The sequence below is a fragment of the Nymphaea colorata genome, chromosome 9 (assembly GCF_008831285.2).
Source record: "Nymphaea colorata isolate Beijing-Zhang1983 chromosome 9, ASM883128v2, whole genome shotgun sequence".
Lineage (NCBI taxonomy): Eukaryota > Viridiplantae > Streptophyta > Magnoliopsida > Nymphaeales > Nymphaeaceae > Nymphaea > Nymphaea colorata.
The window spans coordinates 19,292,089-19,311,102 of NC_045146.1; the positions used below are offsets into that span (position 1 = coordinate 19,292,089).

Here is a 19,014-nt window from a genome sequence, read left to right on the forward strand (position 1 = left end):
AATATTCCTCAATGAGCACGTATTGTTGCCGGAAACCTAGTCTTTGATGGAGTGAAAAAGAAAAAAAAACCTTTTCCAGTGTACAAGTAAAAAAAAAAAAAAATCAATTAAGTTTATATTTAAGAACCAAAGACGGTGGATAGGAGAATACAATCCCAAACCATCTCATGCTCAAGCAAATTACATTCTTTAAATTTTATATTAAAAAATTTGAAATGTTACTTTGTATGCATATATGACCCAAGGGCCAAGGCAAGTGTAGGCTTGTGTGGGCAGATACCCAATTACCAGTAGTAGACAACTCCACATTGATCGGGCCCCTAGGTTGTGTAATAGAAGGACAGGCTGCCGCACTTTGGTTCCAGAACTGAAAGCGGCCAATGGGTGGTGGCCTGGTGGGGATGATAATGTCTCTCCAAAAAGAATGAGAGAACGCCATTTTCTTAAAGAGGAAGAAAAGAATTCTCCTTTTCACCCAACACTTGCATCAGTGGTGTCCCGGGCGAAAAGGCGCGGCCTCAATTTAAAACTTGGTTTATTTGAGGAAATCCGTGTTGTGCTTGTTCGTGTTACAGATCTCATAGAACAAAGAAGGATGAACTACTGTTCAAGAACCAAACGAGTTGGTGTCACAGTGTAGAGTATTATAGCTGTCAGACGAGTAGTCATGGCCTCTTGATGTGCATGAGCATCGCTGTTTATGCAAACAAAGAACAAGGGCATATTTTAATGGTGGAGAAGGATTGAGACGCCCCAAGCCTCATCTCACGATCATCTATGCTGTGTAACTGAACGCGGTGTCCACTGCGTTGGAATGAGAAAGATACTGTTGGGAGAATGGATCTGTCTCCTACCTTCTTCTTCACCATGCAGACGCCTTAAACTAATGTAGCTTTTGACAGTTGAGATCGTGTGACAGGACCTGGGGCCTAGAGCTTGGCTGAAGCGCCTGGCAACCACTCCACCTGTGTGCTGCTGTAGCTCCTGCTATAGTTGATCATTTCTTGTGTCGTCCACCAATGAAACCAAAAGATGGGAGCTAGTCCTATCATCGATCGGGTGACCTGTTCCTTCATATAGCTAGAACTAAGCATTACAAAACTTCTCATGGCAGGCACCAGCTGCTCCAATGGTGGTTTTCCACAGTTTGCAGTTTGTGTTTGAGAAAAGAAAAACCGTACGAGCTTCATAGCGTCTTGTACATGTTAACACATTCATACTTGCAGATATTTTCTTATGATCTTTCCCCACCTCAATAATGTAAATTTTCCAATAACTGGAGACACCATCTTATCCAATCTGATCAAAGTGACTGCGCAAGAACCTCATGCATGCCCTCGTTGGCCACCATGAACTCCCCACATCTTGCTTCCAACACTAGGCTGCAATAAGTTCGAATAGCTTTTGTAACCATTGGCATCCATCTATTGAACAAGTGAAGAATATCTACTTTATTTCATGGGAATTCAGGTTCGGGCTTTACTCTACCTGGAAATAAGGAAGAAAAGCAGGCCTTTATCAGGCCCTTTCTTTCATGAACGTTAAAGGATGAATTATTATATGAGAAAGCAACTATTTTCTGTGAGAAGACGGAGAGTTTCTTTTACACACTTTTGACCAAGGAAGCTTTCTTCGATGGCCAGATCAGAGAAGAGAACGTTCTTTCATGCGCCAGTAGCTGTGCATGGTGCAAGTCCCGAAGATTGGACGAGTGTTCATTCTTACATGCTGCAGAAGAACGTAATGGAAGACCACCATTTGCACGATGAGTTACACAGTCAGCAGCAGACAGTGCGTTGGTCATATACAAGAGAAAGAGAGAGAGGAGGGGTGGGGGGTGGGGGGAAGAGATCCAATCTTACATGCACTTCCGATAAAGCGTTCATGGAATCATATACCCAATTATTAGTCACAGCAATAATGTCGCTCCGCCTTTTGTGAATCCCCAGAAACATACTTTCCTTTTTTTTTTATGTCAAGCAGCAGAAGAAAAAGTACACGTTTTTGTGAAAAAAGCGGCTTGCATGCAAAATCCATATTCAAGAAAGTCTCTATTACATTTCCACTCGATGATCTGAAAGCAGAGAAATATTACATCAATCTGTGCACTAACTTTCACATCTTGTCTCCATGACCTCTCCCTGTTTGCAACAAACACACCGACTCATTCTCCGACTCACACACAGACCAAGCAAAAGAAGGGGAAAAAAGAAAAGAACAAAAGCAGTACCAAGTTAGCTAATTTTTCCAGTGAAATTAAGCTTTCTTTTCCCCTGTAGGAAGCAAAGTGAAAACTGAAAATTCTACTCTGCGAACTTAGTTTATGGGGAACAATCCATAGCTGTTCATAAAGCTAGAGAGTGATGCTAAATAAGCAGATGAATCATGCCCTCCTCCATAGCTCGTCGACTGGTCATGCCATTCAAGGGAAAGAAGCCTCTTGCTTGGATCCTCAGCCTTGACCGATGAGCTAGCATCCTCATTGAACACATTCAGCATCCTTGGCTTCATATCTGCTTCCTCGCTTTCCTCAAAGGGGAAAGCAATTCTGTCGTTAGTTTGAAGGTAACCTAGGTTGGTCCCGTGATACCCATCAATGGCGCCAAACCCATTGGGAGTGAGGAAACCATTGTAGCTGGTTCCTCCTGAGTAACCCACATCCCCAACTGTGAACTCACCGCTTCTAGGGTTTCCCAATACACTGAAGTCACTGGTCCTAGAATTTCCCAGCAAAGAGGCATCTTGGTGTGTGAGTTGCACCCCAGAGAAGGAGAGGTTGAGGTCAGTCATGGTGCTAGGGAGCCCAGAGGAGCTAGCAGTACTTGGCATCAAGGCATGGTTGGGGTTGATGGAGTTGAGGGGCTGTGGGTCTAGCTTTTTTATTTGGACCTTCTTGTTCTTTCTGCAGCCACCCCCTACTGGGACATTTCTCAGAGAGCCACCCTTGGTCCAGTACCTTCGGCAGGTCTTGCAGAAGTACCTTGGCTGGGAGAGGCTGTAATTGTTGTAGTAGCAGAACTTGGTGTGGGTGGAATCACACCTTGGGCATTTGAGGGAGGGGTCAGGTTGAGGCCTGACCCTTCTCTCCATCAAGGGCCTGGAGCAAGATATCATGTCTTCCAATGGTGGGGAGTCCATTGGCCTTTCTTCTTGAATCACTCCCTGCTTCAACAGAAACACAGCACTATGTATCAGCACTATTCTTCTGTTCATTTTTACGGTAATAAATCATCTGACACAAAAATAAATTTCTTGTATGATCAAATAACAGTAGAATTAGATGATGATGATGATGAGAATCTATATAAAAGTATTATTCAGTATGAAAGGAGCAACTCATGCAGAAAGGTCAAAGGACTGACAGTCACAGACCATTAACGATCCAACCCTTGCAGCTGTAAAGCGTTCGGATCCCCACCTTATACTGCACAAATTTCCATACTGTTATCTTTGCAAGCAATGTGCTCATGTCTCGCCCGGGGTTTGTCTCCTACCAAGTAGGTTTTAAGCAGTCTAGTCCTTGAAATAAATGTTTCAACTGTTTGAGTCCTTCATCAACATCTAGCATTGTCAAACTCTTGATAGTCTTCAACTCCAAAACAGTAAGCACACCCTCTTAGACAGGTTTGTGGACTCAATTCTTTTAGATAAGAACTGAGATAGTGATAATTGTGCGACAGAGGTGAAAAATATGTGTTGATGGTAAATATATATGAAAACAAAATACTTGCTATATATACATGAACGATGGCTTTTCTAGGTTTGTTAGGACAACCGACAATGCAATTAGTGGGAATTCAAGTTAAGATCTTACGAATGATATAGATAATGAGGTTGTCCACGTATAATTATTTTGGTAAAGGAAAAATGACAATGAAAATTAAGTTGGGGGTGCAGAATATCATGACATTGCTGCTGCTGTTAGTGATTAACTCGAAGATTGAAGTTTTGTTCATGATGTTCAGACGTTGGCAATTGTAAAAGACACACATAACAGCAAAGTGGAACAATGACATTACCTGCAAAGTTTGGCATATATTTGCCATAAAAGAACCAGTAAAACTTTTCTGCCAAAACAAAAGGCAGGCTAAGAGAGTAAGCCAAAATAACAACAACCAGATTATCAACAACAAATTCAAATTTTGCAGCTTTATCTCATGACCAAAAGAAACAACTCCTCACCTGTAACCAATCTGCGGTGTCCATGCAAACTTGCAGAGAAGTGATAACCATCTCTGTCTCTATCTCGCTGCCTCCAGGGGGAGGAAGGTCGACAGTGGTGCGCTTCCCTCAGTCTTCCTTTATTGCCACGCTTCCCGTGCTGGCCTGTGCTACAAGACAATGAGTGAGCATAGATTCGAAGCTTCTAGAAAGAGATTGAGATCTTGCGGCTGTACCAGAACTGAAGATCGTTCTTGGATGGTTGTACAAGAGAGAGAGAGAGAGAGAGAGAGAGAGAGGTACGTCTGTGGGGAGGGTGAAGGAGACGTTGGCTGCGGGCTCTGTGACGGAGTGGGCTTCATGTGAGGGGAGATATGAAGAGGGGAGAATAAGGTTGCAAGGTAGAGGGCCCACCCACAGGTGCACTATGGGACCCACTTCTCCACTGGGCCCCACTTAGTTTGGCTCTCGGCCTCCGCACCTTCTCGGGTCGCTACTTTGATTACTCCCTGCTGTCCTGCTGCCTTAAACCTGTAACGTCTACCTGTACCGAACCGTAACTGCAGAGGGTGCCAATGGATCGGATCTTCTTTAACGAATAAATTTCGACCCGGATCCATTAGAATGTGCTGCTACACTTTGGTTTCATGGGTTTGCCTTGGTATCGTGTTCATACTGTTATATTGAATGATCCTGGTCGCTCGCTTTCTGTCCATATAATGCATACATCTCTAGTTTTTGCCGGTTCTATGGCTCTATACAAATTAGCTGTTTTTGATCCAATGCGCCATCATTATACCCTCATGACTGGTTTAGGAATAACCAATTCATGGGGCAGTTGGAGTATGAGAGGAGGAACTGTAACCAATCTGAGTATTTGGAGTTACTAAGGCGTTGCCGAGGCACACATTGTGTTTTCCTACTTGTGGTTCTTGGCAGCCATCTCGCATTAGGTGTATTAGGATCTAGCAATATTCTATGATGAATGTACGGGAAAACCCTCTTTGGATTTGCCCAAGATTTTTGGAATTTGCAGACCATACCCAGATGCAATTAAATGGTCAACAGGCCAGATCTGAAAGCGGTTGGATTTGGTTCAACTTAAAACATAAGAAAATCTGATTCAGGATTTCTTTTTATACGCAAGCTGGTGTTAGCTCTATTCCTACTAATTTATGTCTATGATGATAGTCTTTGATATTGAGCTTTCTTCGGTTTGGACTTAAAGATCTCATGCCCAAACCCCTAATTAGCTGGTGAATGGAGGTCTTCCTGGCAAATCTAATCTGGATTGGATCCGGTTCAGGCAAAACTGACACAGGAAAGGTAAATTTGACCACAATGAGACTGGTATCATGCGATCGCGTAAACCACCACTATCCGGTTTATTCGTCGTCCAGAGTCACTCCAGACACTACAAGTTCAATTACAGTTACCAAGAAGCCTGCTTTTTTTGTCTAGCATTCGTCTCCTTGAATCTAGTTTACTTCCTCCACACAACTTCCCAAAGTATCATCACCTATCTTAATCGAATAATCTTCTTCTCTGCTTCTGTTTCACACATCACTTACTGCATCTCTTTTCATTTTTCTGGTACATAAACTGGATCTCATTACATTTTGACTGGGTTGGACTCTGGGCCACATCTGAGAACTTGACGCCCATATTTTCTGGTAGAGGTGCATACGAGTTACTGCAACATCGATCACGCAAGATCTGGTCCTAAATTTGAAATGTAGGGCAGGAGTGAGTAAATCTGAACCACGTTCGTTGATGTCGAGGTGAATATTGACATGAAGAAATGTGGCCACGGTTGAACTAGAGAAAAGACATAAGGAAAAAGTTTGTTTCTGCCAAGAAGCACGACTGAATTGATCTTGTTCTGCATTAGACTCAGAAAGTATTACCGTCTCGAATTGAGTTGAGTAGCTGAATTATCTACGATGGATCTGTTTCTTGTCCATTGCAACTATAATTCATGGATATATTTGGATAAGGAATGTATCTACGGCCGATGGATTGATCCCCGTAGATGCAGGCGGGAGCGTCAAGCAGCTACCACCGTGTAATTGCATCGCATTTCAATTGTTTATCTTTAGGCACACAAACGTGGGATTCATGTGCTTGCAAGAAACAAATACAAGCTAAACGAGAAAATTTCAGAAAAACAGTGGTTGATACTCAAAGGGACCAGCATTTTTATGACGAACATCGAACGGATCGAGCTCAGGCTTCAGAATGCGGGCGATTTCGAAGTGCTGTTTCACAATCTGGCCCAAGCCCAGGTAACAGAGCTCTATTTCATTTCAAATGTCGGGGAGCCAACCAATCCAAATCCAGGTTCAATTTCGAAGGCACTTTGAAGACCGGAAAGCCGTGGCTGGCCAAGGAGAGGGTCGGACCCGGTGAATCGTGAGACGAATCCGAAGCGGAACAGTGCCGGACTGTAGTTAACTTCTTTTTTTTTTTTTTTTTTTTGTCTTTGATTAGGGGCCCCGCACAGAGCAGGAACACTGTGGCACAAGAGTGTCAGCAAAATCTGGGGCAACGGACGGGACAGGAAGATCTAATGGGGGGAGGAAGGTGGGAATATTTGGGTCCTCGTAAAAGAAGCAAAGCCGAAAGGGAGCCCGCCCTGGTCTCTCTCACCCGTTCCCCCCACTGGCCACTGCTCTGCTGCCTCTCTTCTCACGCAAGGCATGATTCGCCGCCTACCCCCCACCAACAGTCCTCCGTGGGACCCACTCACGTGGGAAGTGGGGCCCCAAAGCCGGAAGCGGGGGAGGCATCATGGCTGAGCGCCCCCCAGGCGTGACGGAACATCGTGTCCGTGAAGGCGTCCACCACGTGATGTGATTCCCGGTGGGTCCCCACCTCTTCCTCCCACCTTCTCTTTGCTTTCCTCAGATGGCGACCGTTCGTGGCTGGGGGTAAGCCTCCGGAGTCAGGACACTCTCAATCCTGGAGTCCAAAGTCCGGCTGACTCGATTGTGAAAACAGTCAAATTCTGATCGAAAGTTCGGATTTAGAAAGGTTTATAAAATCCAATTTGACATTTGAAAAGGAAGATTTTTTTTTGGGGTTTTGGGTATGAAAATCATTAAAACACTACACGTGTAAAGGCTCGTGTTTTGGAAACAAACAGTCTGCCGTTGGGTTAACTAGATCATGGGCATGTCGGTAAGATGCATCCAAAGTGATGATCACTATGGTGTAGGTAATCGGACAAAAACGGGAACAAAACTTCTTATTTTTCTCATTTCATTACAAGAAAACTTCCTACATTATTTCTCACTCCGTTTCAACAGGAATGCTCGATGTACCCGATACATATACATACAGAAATGGTGGCAAATCAACCCAACAAAACTTATGTTACAACAATAGGGCAGAGAGGCAGACCTGTACAATAGAAGTTGAAAGGAAAATATCGGTCACAGCCAAGCTCCCCAACCAGGAAACATATGTGCTAAGCGATCAGTATCTACTGCATTTTGGATGAGTTGCTGGACCTGAAACAGACACAAATTTATGAACCATGTCAGAAAGAATATAATCGATTATGAACTGACACAGGAAGAAGAACTTGGTACATGGTATTTGCTACGTTTAACAGGACACACTCAATATCAACCTCTCTACTGAAGAGTTGTTCTAAATCCAGAAGGGCACTTGCCTAGGACCCCACGATAGAGCCCTGCACCAAGTTAGGATCTGATATCCTATCAGATCAACTGAAAAGAAAAAATGAAACCTGTCATGTAGATAAGCTGGAATATGTCATGGCTGCATCAGGGCTTCCAACGACCAGCTAGGTGATTTAAGGAGAATAAATCCAATTTAAACTGGGTCACAAGGATGTTGGCAAGCCAGGCCAAGTCAGCATGGGAATAGGAGCAGCCAGCACCTGGTCAAATGCCAAGTCTTGCCCATAATTTCCGTGAATAGATCTAGCTAGATATAATCCAAATGAAAACAATTTCTAGCTGGCCCAGGACCAGTTTGGATATGGAACCGATTAGGTGGTCATCCTAGTCATGCTGAAGAAACTTCAAATACCAATTAGAGACTGATGAGCAAACGTAAGAAATGAAACAGAATCTTCACAAAGCTCCAATAAGACTGATAAACTAGTGTAGACTAAAAGATTAGCATAAGCAAGCTAAGGCGCATTCTGAGAATGAATAATAAAAGTTTTCGCTGATCTCACTAAAATAGGGCTTTCCCATATATCGCGCATAGGAACAAGAGAAAGTGACAGAACAAGCTGTTGGAGGCCCCAACATCTAGTTCAACAAACCAATGAGACTCCCAATAGCAAGCACAACAGTCCACGAAAAAGGTTAACGCAATATATATTGTAAGGAAATCTTGAAAGCACACCCAATATTTGGCAGTAACAAAAAAAAGAAAAAACGCCTCGCTTCTCAAACGTTAAAAACAGACTTAAGTTTTGCACATTATTCGTCAAACGGAACCTAGGTTATGAACTTATTACTAACTTTAAGTTGGGTCAGTAAGTTTAAATGACTAAAATACTCTTAGCAAAGACAGTTAGTTCAACAAACCAATGAGACTCCCAATAGCGAGCACAGCAGTCCGCGAAAAAGGTTAACACAATATATATTGTAAGGAAATCTTGAAAGCACACCCAATCTTTGGCAGTAACAAAAAAAAAAAGAAACGCCTCGCTTCTCAAACGTTAAAAACAGACTTAAGTTTTGCACATTATTCGTCAAACGGATCCTAGGTTATGAACTTATTACTAACTTTAAGTTGGGTCAGTAAGTTTAAATGACTAAAATACTCTTAGCAAAGACAGTTAGTTCAACAAACCAATGAGACTCCCAATAGCGAGCACAGCAGTCCGCGAAAAAGGTTAACACAATATATATTGTAAGGAAATCTTGAAAGCACACCCAATATTTGGCAGTAACAAAAAAAAAAAAGAAACGCCTCGCTTCTCAAACGTTAAAAACAGACTTAAGTTTTGCACATTATTCGTCAAACGAATCCTAGGTTATGAACTTATTACTAACTTTAAGTTGGGTCAGTAAGTTTAAATGACTAAAATATTCTTAGCAAAGACAGTTTATGGCTTTATGCACAGTAGTTTGCAATTTGCATTAACCTATTTTTCTATATCCAATAATATCGATTACATTTTCAAATATATTAAAATTACTTGTCTTCTTTTATATCAAAATTAGTTAGCCAGACATCCTTTCTCATTGACCTTAGAAAAATTATCCAAGAGAAACCTAGGTCAATTTCCAAAATTAGGCATATATTTAATGTCATTTTTAGATGACAAAATGGTACCTTCATTTACTGATTTCAAACTTGATGGAAATAAAGTCATAAATCTTTTTAATTAGCCATGGAAAAACTTAAAGCATGTTCTTAACAAAATCAAAAGGTTTGGTGTGCAATAGCCTCTTTTATTATGTCAAATCTTTAGCTGTTCTTCTTAAAAAAAATCCTTATATATATATATATATATATATATAATGTCAAATCTTTAGCTGTTCTTTTATATATATATATATTTGAAAGATTAATGTTGTGTATCTGTGCAATAATGAACTAGATATCAAACTTGCCTGCCCTTGCACACTTCTCATTTCACCCTCTTCATACCCATCCAACTTGTGCTTGACACGCATCAAAGCACGTGTTGCATCTTTATTTCCTTCATATTCATCATCAGAATCGTCAAAGCTTGAGTCAATATCATCATCAGTTTCCTAAAAAAAGGACATATACACAGTATTAACAAAAACAACATTGCTTGAAGCCAAAAACGTACACAAACCACATAAGATATTGACATCAGGTAGGAGACCAGCTTGATGTAGAAGGATGAAGGGGAACGGACCCAAAATCAACGTCCCACCCAGGTTTTACAGAAGCAATACAGGAATAAGATATGAAAGTAAAGAATCACGTGCCATTGTCAAGTTCAAAAAACACACGCTCATCCAAGCAGAAGATGCAAAACAAATAGCTAACCCCAGAATACCAACATTGAAATGGAGAAAAAAGTAATCTCTATATGTACATACCTTCTGCCGTTGCAAGGCCTTGAGAGGAGAGAGAGCCCATTTATAAAGAGGATCATGTATAAAAACCTGTGGTTTCATTATCAGTTAGTTGTGGACATTACCAACCTTTTTTTGAATCAGAGATATCTGACAAGGTTCTCACCTCAATAATGGTTAGAAGTGCCTCCTTGTTTGTTCTCATTACAGAGAGTGTTTCTTCACAGCATCTTCTGAACACTCCATCCACACCTGTCACTCCCATGCCATCAATGATATCTCTTGTCAGCCTAAAAGGTACCTGCGATAAGACAATAAGAGCTAAAATAAGGAGATCCACCTGAGATATAATAGACCAATGCATAGCTTGCTTTTTTCTTTTCTCCATTTCAGATTGAAACACACACGTAACAATGGCAGAACAAATAATTACTCTTTCAGGAGTTTTTAGCATCAACCCTTGCTCAAATGCAACACCAAGATCAATATGAACCACTTCCGCAGTTGTTTGATCAATAAGGATATTCATGGAGTGTCTATCCCCAAGGCCAACAATATAACCAACCTGCAGTTAAAAGATGTTACTCAGCAAAATTGCATGCCATATGATAAATGCTCACCTATCAAATAATATCTCTACAGAATTCAATAGGAACTTCTGTCATTTTTGTCTTCTAGATATCAATATGAAAGAGTTGACAGAAGATCAGTCTTCAGGAAAAACAGAAAGAACATGGATTTTGAGACGATTGAAGTTCAAAATAGAAGCTCATTAGTCATCATAAAAACCACATTTCTAGCAATAGATGAGAAGGAAATAGGACAAAAAATTGATCCACAGGATAGGATATGGTCTAGGTACCAGGGCAGTCTATCAAACCAGTAGCTGCAGAATTCATAATCTAAGGTTTAATCACACCTATTAGGTTGTACTGCAGTAACCATAGAATTCATTTTACTGGGGACCGTAACGCAATATATATATCTAGAAAAACCAAACTGTGGCTTCCAACTTTGTGCCAATTGCCTTTTAACCATCTGCGGACCTGTGGACCTCTCCCTCGAACAACAGAGTAAGAATAAGTCACCATGTTGCTTCTACGTTAGGATATGTATATATATATATATATAGTTTGTGGCAACTCTGAATTCTGGATGTATTTCTCCCTCATTGAATGCTCTCAGCCACATGGACACTGCTATTTAAAGGACACACCCGAGTCGACACGACTCGGGTGTGGCCCGGATTCGCACCCAATGAAGGTCAACAAGATCGCCCATGACTCGCATCAAACGTGAGTCAGGTGCGGTCGAACCTGTAAATCAGACGCAAACTAGAGAATACAAATGCTTCAAGAAATATACTCATGAACATTCCAGCAACTCCAATAGGTTACACAAACCTCAAACTTGAGGAGAAGAAAACATATATATTGATCTCAAAAGAATATATAAGAGAGGCCAAAAAGCCTTAACAAAACAAGGGACAGCAGTCCCTTATTTATAGTACAATGAAAGGAAGAGAGGAAGAAGGAGTTGGCGGTTGGGCCAGCTCTAGTGGCTAGAAATCTAGCCGTTGGAAGCTGGTCCAACAGCTAGTTCCCTTTTACAAACAATAAAAAAAGATAAAAACAGAAAAAAAAATAGAAAAGTACATAAAAAGGAAGAAGAAGCATATAAAATACATAAACATCTATGCATTCATATATATTCATATATATACAAATCATACATGAAACTAGATGTGTGACAGTACATATGAAACATACATATGTATACTTACATGATGTCTAGACCTTAAATTCTAACATCCTCCCTCAAACTTATGGTGTGATCACCGAAAGTTTGCCAAGAAGAAACTGAAATCTTACTGAAGCAAGTGCCTTGGTGAAGAAATCTCCAAATTGATATTCGGAAGGAACAAAAGATACATCGATTGTTCGGCTAAGATATTCTTCTCTCACATAGTGACAATCCATTTCAATATGTTTTGTCCTTTCATGAAAAGTATGATTGTTAGCAATGTAGATGACACTTTTATTGTCGCAGCAGAGCTTGGTAGCTTCATTTAAGTCAATTTCAATGTCCTTCAATAAGCTTTTTGACCATACGATCTCCATGGTGGTGGTAGTCATGGCACGATACTCTGCCGCGGTTGAAGATAGAGAGATTTTATTTTGTTTTTTGCACCTTCACGAAATAAGAGTCACCTATAAAAACACAAAAACCGGTGGTGGAATGCCTATTATTAGGATCTTCACCCTAATCAGAATCAGTATAAGCAATCATATTCAAGTTTGATGAGGAAGGTAAAAAAAGTCCCTTAATGATACTGTGTTTGACATATCGAACAATCCTCAATGCAGCTCCCAGGTGTATAGAAGTGGGTCTTTGTTGAAACTGACTTATGACATATACAACATGTGATATGTCAGGCCTTGTGATGGATAAATATGTGAGAGCTCCAACCAATTGACAAAAGGGGGTGGGATTTTCTAGAATTTCTCCATCATCAATCTTCATCTATGCTCCTAAAGCTTCAGGAGTATCAACCACCTTGTCATCAGTGATTCCTGATCTGCTTATGATGTTATTGGCAAACTTCATTTGTGAGAGTATCGTCTCCTACTATAAGCTACTTCAATACCAAGGAAATATGTTACTTTACCCAAATCAGTCATTTCAAATTCATTCTTTAGGAAATCTTTTACCTGCATAAGTCCGTTGGCATCATTATATGTAATAATCATATTATCTATATATAAAAGCAACACAATTATACCTATAGCAGTATTATTAACAAACATAGCAGTGTCAGAATAACATGATTTAAAACCTTGTTTAAACATAAATTTGCTAAACATGTCAAACCAAACTTTTGGGGATTGTTTCAAGCCATATAGTGCATTTCTAAGATAAATAACTTTTCCTTTAGGTAAATGAAGCCCAAGGGGTGAGTCCATGTATACCTCCTCATTTAAGTAACCATTCAAAAAACCATTTTTGACATCCACTTGATATATGGACCATTGCTTGATGGCGGCAACGACCATTAGGGTCATGACTGATGTCATTCTAGCAACAGGAGCAAAGGTCACCTCGTAGTCTATGCCATATTCTTGTGCATATCATTTAGCAACTAATCTAGCTTTATACCTTTCAAGTGATTTATCACCTCTAGTCTTGACTTTATATACCTACCTACTTCATATTGTCTTTTTCCCGATAGGAAGAGAAACAATGTCCCAAGTTTTATTATCTTCAAGGGCTTTAAGTTCATTTGTTAAGACGTGTTTATATTCAGTATTAGGCTTGAGAGGGCACTTGTGTAATAATGTTTCTTTTTAATGACTTTCTTGTAACTTATCCCTCTCCTCTAGTCTATATAAAGAGGAGTTAGGGATTCTTTCGAGGTTAATCAAAGATTAGTTCTCTTAAATTTATCATGGTATCAGAGCACCAGCCGTCTCCTCCTCAGCGAGTTGTCGCCGACTGAGCGGCGCCGGCCGCCGCCTGATCGGCGTCAGCTGCCGCCGCCCGACCCATCCCTGCTGCCCCTCGTCGCCCTACCCATTGTCCGCCTGCGCCGCCTCCGCCTGCGCCCGTCCGCCTGCGCCGCCGCCGCGTGTGCACTCTACCGTTGCTCCGCCCAGCAGACTGAACGCCTGCGCCCGTTGCTGCTTCGCCTGTCATCTTCGCCGCCCCCCCCGTCGCTGTCATCTTCGCCGCCGCCTGCACGCTGATTTTCCTCTCAGCGTCTTTCCGCTGCATGCTGCTCCGCCGCTGCTCTGCACGCTGCTCCTCCACTGCACGCTGCTCCGCCGCTGCTCTGCCCGTGGTTCTGCACGCTAATTTTCTTTTCAGCGTCGTCTCTGGTATATCTCTTCGTTCAGCTCTGCTGTTGCCTCTTCCCGCCGATCAGACTTCTGGATTGCTACATGCGTTAACTGCTTATTGCTTCATGATCTGCATGTTGTCTTTCGATATGTGATTGTATTCTTTTTGCCTGCACTTCCTATTCCGTGGCTCGGTTTCCTCCTTTGTGTTGAAAGATGTCTGAAATTAGCAGTGGCGCTAATACCTCTTCCTTTGTATCGTCGGGAGAGATGAAGAGTTCCCCATTTTCCAGCATTATCACCAAAATGGATGGGGGTAATTACGAGATGTGGGCCATGCAAGTAAAAAGAACCTTGATCGCTCATGAGAAGGAACATCTCATATTGGAGCCCGAGCCCGTACAGAAGGTAGGAAAATATACTACTTGGTTTAAAGATAATTCGTTGGTTATGGTATGGATTGTTGGTACTCTCTCTCAAGAAATTGCAAATGAAGTCTTGCACAAGGACAGTGCAAAGGATATGTGGGATTCCCTTGCTGCCACGTATTCACAGGCACGAAATGAAACGCGCATTATGCAGCTTCATCATGATATTCATCAGATGCGACAAGATGGCCGACCTCTTCACACTTATTATTCTAGTCTCAAGTCCATGTTTGAGAGACTGAATAGCTACTTTCCCGCATGCAAGTGTGAACAACAAAAGGCATACAAAGATATGCTTATGGTAGGGGTCTTTCTTTCTGGTTTAGACTCTGTTTATGAATCCGCAAAGAACCAAATGCTTACTAGTCCCTCGATTCCTCCTATTGATGAGGCTTACAGTAGGCTCAGCAGAATTCCGATCTCTGCATCGACTGTTCCTGATACCACTTCTGCTATGCTTGCTACTCGTGGCAGAGGTGGACCCTTTTTTGCCAGAGGACGAGGGGGCCGTGGCCGTGGCAATACCCCTTCGCGCCCTGTATGTCAGTTTTGTCACCGCATTGGTCATACTATGGATAAGTGTTGGCAGAAACATGGCCGTCCAGCTTTTGCAAATCAGACTGTATCTACTGATTCTCCTGAGCAGCCTAAGCCTCAGCACACTGCCTCCTCTAGTGAGCTGCATGTAGATGACATTCTCTCTCAGTTGAGGAACTTGATTGGCGACAGCGCCCATCAAGCCCCTGGTCCGACCACTTCTACTGTTCCTACCGCTGCGAGTGCTTCTTCATCTGGTATGTATTCTGCCTGTACAGTCTGCTCTGCTACTGACACTACAGATTGGCTTATTGATTCTGGTGCATCGACACATCTCTGTGGGGATAAGGCGCAATTCACCTCTTACGTCCCTACTCCACCGGGTCGTTCGGTTATTCTAGCAGATGGAAAATATTCACCAGTTGTTGGACATGGAGTGGTCCAACTTACTTCATCATTGCCGCTGCAGCACGTTCTTCATGCACCAGAATTCCCCCATATCCTACTTTCTATCAGTCAGATTACCAGAGAATTAAATTGTCGTGCTATATTTGACTCTTCCTCTCTTGTGTTTCAGGATATACTGACGGGCAGGGTGATTGGCAGTGGCCGTGAACAGGGAGGTCTCTACAGGCTAGTGCATTCCTTTCCCTTTGCTGGATCTACCTCGTCGGGGTCGTCCTCATCCTCGGCTTATACTTGGCATTTACGTTTTGGACATCTCCCGTTTCAGAAACTGCTGCATGTTCTCCCTCAGCTGTCTCATAAGTCGTCTTTTCAATGTGAGTCTTGTCAGTTAGGCAAACACCATCGGTCATCCTTTCCTCCGCGGTCCAGTAGAAGTAGCCACTCTGTGTTTGAGTTACTTCATTTTGATGTTTGGGGCCCGAGTCGTACTCCTGACCTTCAGGGTCATCGGTATTATCTTGTTGCTGTTGATGATTACAGTCGTGTTAGTTGGGTTTTTCTTATGAAACACAAATCTGAAGCGGGTCATGTAATCAAAAATTTTATCAATGAAATTCTGACTCAGTTTGATACTTGTGTCAAGATTGTGCGCTCTGACAATGCTCTTGAGTTCTGTGCTTCCTCTTTAGAACAATTTTTCAGGGATAAGGGTATCATTCACCAAACTTCTTGTGCCTATACCTCTCAACAAAATGGGGTTGCTGAAAGAAAACACCGCCATATTCTTGATGTCGCCAGAACCATTATCATACACAGCCATGTTCCCCATTCTTACTGGGGAGATGCTGTTCTTACAGCATGCTATCTTATTAATCGCATGCCGTCATCTGTGTTGGGAGATCTTATTCCTTTCTCTGTTCTTTTTCCTGACAGAGAATTGTTTTCTGTTGCACCTCGTATTTTTGGATGTGTTGCCTTTGTTCAGTTGCTTGGTCCTGGGAGAGATAAGTTATCCCCTCGGGCTATCAAAACGATCTTTGTTGGTTATTCCCGCACTCAAAAGGGATATCGCTGTTATGATCCTTCTACTCGTCGATATTATGTGAGTGCTGATGTTACATTTTTTGAGTCAACCTCTTATTTCTCTCCAAATGGAACTCAATTAAGGGTGCCTGAATTTAGTGATGAAGTCCACCTTCCTTTACCTCTCATGAGTTATCCACAACCCGTTGCTTCGCGTTTTGGGGCTATCTACCAACGTCGCACTAAACCTGTTCAACCTGCCCACTGTGCTCCTGTGCCTTCACCCAGCATGCCCAAGGTACTTCCTGAACACACAAATCCTGCTGACAATTCTTTATGTGATGATGACATAGGGGACTCTCCAGAGCATGCTCCTGGTCCTCATATTAATGAACTTGATATGCCCATTGCTCAAAGGAAAGGCAAACGCAGTTGCACTTTGCATCCTCTCTCTGGTCATTTATCCATGGATAGACTCACTCCTACTTACCGACAGTTTGTCAAGGGACTGTCGGCTGTAGCTCTTCCACAGACTCCCATGGACGCTCTTTCTGATCCCAAATGGGCCGCAGCAATGCAAGAAGAGATGGATGCCCTTCAGTCTAGAGGCACCTGGACACTAGTTACTCCTTCATCTGATGCAGCTATTGTTGGTTGCAGATGGGTATTTACTGTTAAATACAGAGCAGATGGCAGCATTGAGAGATATAAGGCTCGCCTGGTTGCTAAAGGCTATACTCAGACTTATGGGGTTGATTATTATGATACCTTCTCTCCTGTGGCACGACATGCTTCTTTACGGGTTCTTCTCGCTGTTGCCGTCAGCAAGAATTGGTCTCTATCACAGCTTGATGTCAAAAATGCCTTTCTATATGGTGACCTACATGAAGAAGTGTATACGCAGCAACCACCAGGGTTTGTTGCTGAGGGGGAGTGTCAGAAAGTGTGCAGATTGAGAAAGGCAATTTATGGTCTGAAACAAAGTCCTCGAGCTTGGTTCCAAAAATTATCAGAGAATATTGAGAATGAGGGCTTCAGACGTTCTTCGGCCGATCATTCCCTTTTTGTCAAGAAAACTTCTACAGGTACAGTGATAGTTCTTGTCTATGTTGATGATATCATTGTTACAGGGGATGATATTCAGGGGATTTCCAACATCAAGGGCGTCCTTGGATGACACTTTGTCACCAAGGATCTTGGTGAGCTACGCTATTTCCTAGGTATTGAGTTTGCCAGAAATCAGAAGGGTCTTATCATGTGCCAAAGGAAATACGTTACTGATGTTTTGCAAGAGACAGGTATGCTAGGATGTCGACCTGCCTCTACACCCATGGACATCAATACTCGCTTGTATGATGATGATACTGAAGATGTTGATGCTAGACAATATAGAGGGATTGTTGGGAAGCTCCTATATATCACTGTTACTCGACCTGATATTGCCTATGCTGTCAGCAGAGTGAGTCAATTTATGGACAAGCCCAAGAAAGTCCATTGGGATGCTGCTATGATGATTCTCAGGTATCTAAAAAATTCACCAGGAATGGGACTCTTCTTTCAAAATGGTACATCTCTCACTATATCTGTGTATGTTGATGCTGATTATGCGGGATGTCACCTTGACAGAAAATCCACTACTGGGTTTTGTGTGTTTATTGGATCCAACTTGGTCACATGGAAGAGTAAGAAGCAGACAGTGGTTGCCAGATCAAGTGCAGAATCTGAGTATAGAGCTATGGCTCAGGCTACTGCTGAAGTTATGTGGGTTAGATCTCTGATGTTGGATCTTACTGTGGAAGTGCCTCTTCCTATGCAATTGTTAGGTGATAACAAAGCTGCTCTGTTTATTGCTAACAATCCTGCTTTCCATGAGAGAACCAAGCATGTTGAAGTAGATTGTCACTATACCAGAGACATGATTCAAAAGGGGTTTGTAAGTACCTCCCATATTTCAACTACAGGGCAAACTGCTGATATTTTTACTAAAGCTCTTGCAAGAGGACCATTCCAAAGTTGTTGTTCCAAGTTGAACTTGTTTGACATATACGCTCCAACTTGAGGGGGAGTGTTAAGACGTGTTTATATTCAGTATTAGGCTTGAGAGGGCACTTGTGCAATAATGTTTCTTTTTAATGACTTTCTTGTAACTTATCCCTCTCCTCTAGTCTATATAAAGAGGAGTTAGGGATTCTTTTGAGGTTAATCAAAGATTAGTTCTCTTAAATTTATCATCATTGTTCATGACTTCAATCCAATGCGGGTTAGTTTTTGCTTCAAGATAGGATGAAGGTTCATCAAAGGAATGAATAGCTAATAAGTAAGTCCTATGTGTTGAGGAAAAAGACACGTATGAGACAAATTTTTGAGGTGGATGAATATCTCTTTGAGATCTCCTAAGAGTAGGTTGAGACTCTTGGGTGTTTTGTTGTGACCTTCTCCTATAAACTATAACTTCTCTTAGTGGTCTATTATCAAAAGAAATGTTATCAATCTCTTTCGAAGCATCTCATATGAATAATGCAAAACATCATCATCATTTATCCATAAGAAAGAATAGTCATCTTCATGCATGGGCTTATT

At 42.0% G+C, this 19,014-nt stretch overlaps 2 protein-coding genes across 7 annotated transcripts in view; both read right to left on the minus strand.

Annotated features, from left to right (window-relative positions):
* Positions 1-2,006: 2,006 nt before the first annotated feature.
* LOC116260959 (dof zinc finger protein DOF5.6-like) lies at positions 2,007-4,507 on the minus strand. 3 transcript variants are annotated; one of them, XM_050079648.1, is made up of 4 exons: positions 4,398-4,507; positions 4,183-4,326; positions 4,020-4,067; positions 2,007-3,162 (listed from the first exon to the last, which is right to left on the minus strand). In XM_050079648.1, exons 2-4 carry the CDS (start codon positions 4,231-4,233, stop codon positions 2,317-2,319), a joined length of 945 nt encoding a protein of 314 aa, XP_049935605.1. In that variant the 5' UTR covers positions 4,234-4,326; positions 4,398-4,507; the 3' UTR covers positions 2,007-2,316. The 3 variants fall into 3 exon arrangements, with proteins under 3 accessions (XP_049935605.1, XP_049935606.1, XP_049935607.1); XM_050079649.1 differs by lacking the exon at positions 4,398-4,507 and having other exon boundaries at positions 4,183-4,371; XM_050079650.1 differs by lacking the exons at positions 4,020-4,067; positions 4,398-4,507 and having other exon boundaries at positions 4,183-4,364.
* Positions 4,508-7,395: 2,888 nt separating this feature from the next.
* The window catches only part of LOC116261494 (serine/threonine-protein kinase ATM), a 145,682-nt gene continuing 134,063 nt past the window's right edge, over positions 7,396-19,014 (minus strand). For 3 of the 4 annotated variants that reach the window (XM_031640278.2, XM_031640277.2, XM_031640279.2), the window contains 5 exons: positions 10,636-10,767; positions 10,369-10,503; positions 10,227-10,292; positions 9,765-9,908; positions 7,396-7,673 (listed from right to left, as the gene is read on the minus strand). In XM_031640278.2, coding sequence (XP_031496138.1) covers positions 7,596-7,673; positions 9,765-9,908; positions 10,227-10,292; positions 10,369-10,503; positions 10,636-10,767 — 555 coding nt within the window. In that variant the 3' untranslated portion in view covers positions 7,396-7,595. Of the gene's footprint in view, positions 7,674-9,764; positions 9,909-10,226; positions 10,293-10,368; positions 10,504-10,635; positions 10,768-19,014 lie in introns of those variants that run through there. The other variant, XR_007574323.1, reaches the window with a different exon arrangement.

Excerpts from the sequence above, each read along its gene's own strand:
- LOC116260959 (XM_050079648.1), bottom strand. The coding sequence starts at position 4,233 with ATGGTTATCACTTCTCTGCAAGTTTGCATGGACACCGCAGATTGGTTA. Across the intron at positions 4,068-4,182 it reads ACACCGCAGATTGGTTACAG|AAAAGTTTTACTGGTTCTTT; the intron begins GTGAGGAGTTGT and ends TTGTTTTGGCAG. Across the intron at positions 3,163-4,019 it reads ATATATGCCAAACTTTGCAG|GGAGTGATTCAAGAAGAAAG; the intron begins GTAATGTCATTG and ends CTGTTGAAGCAG.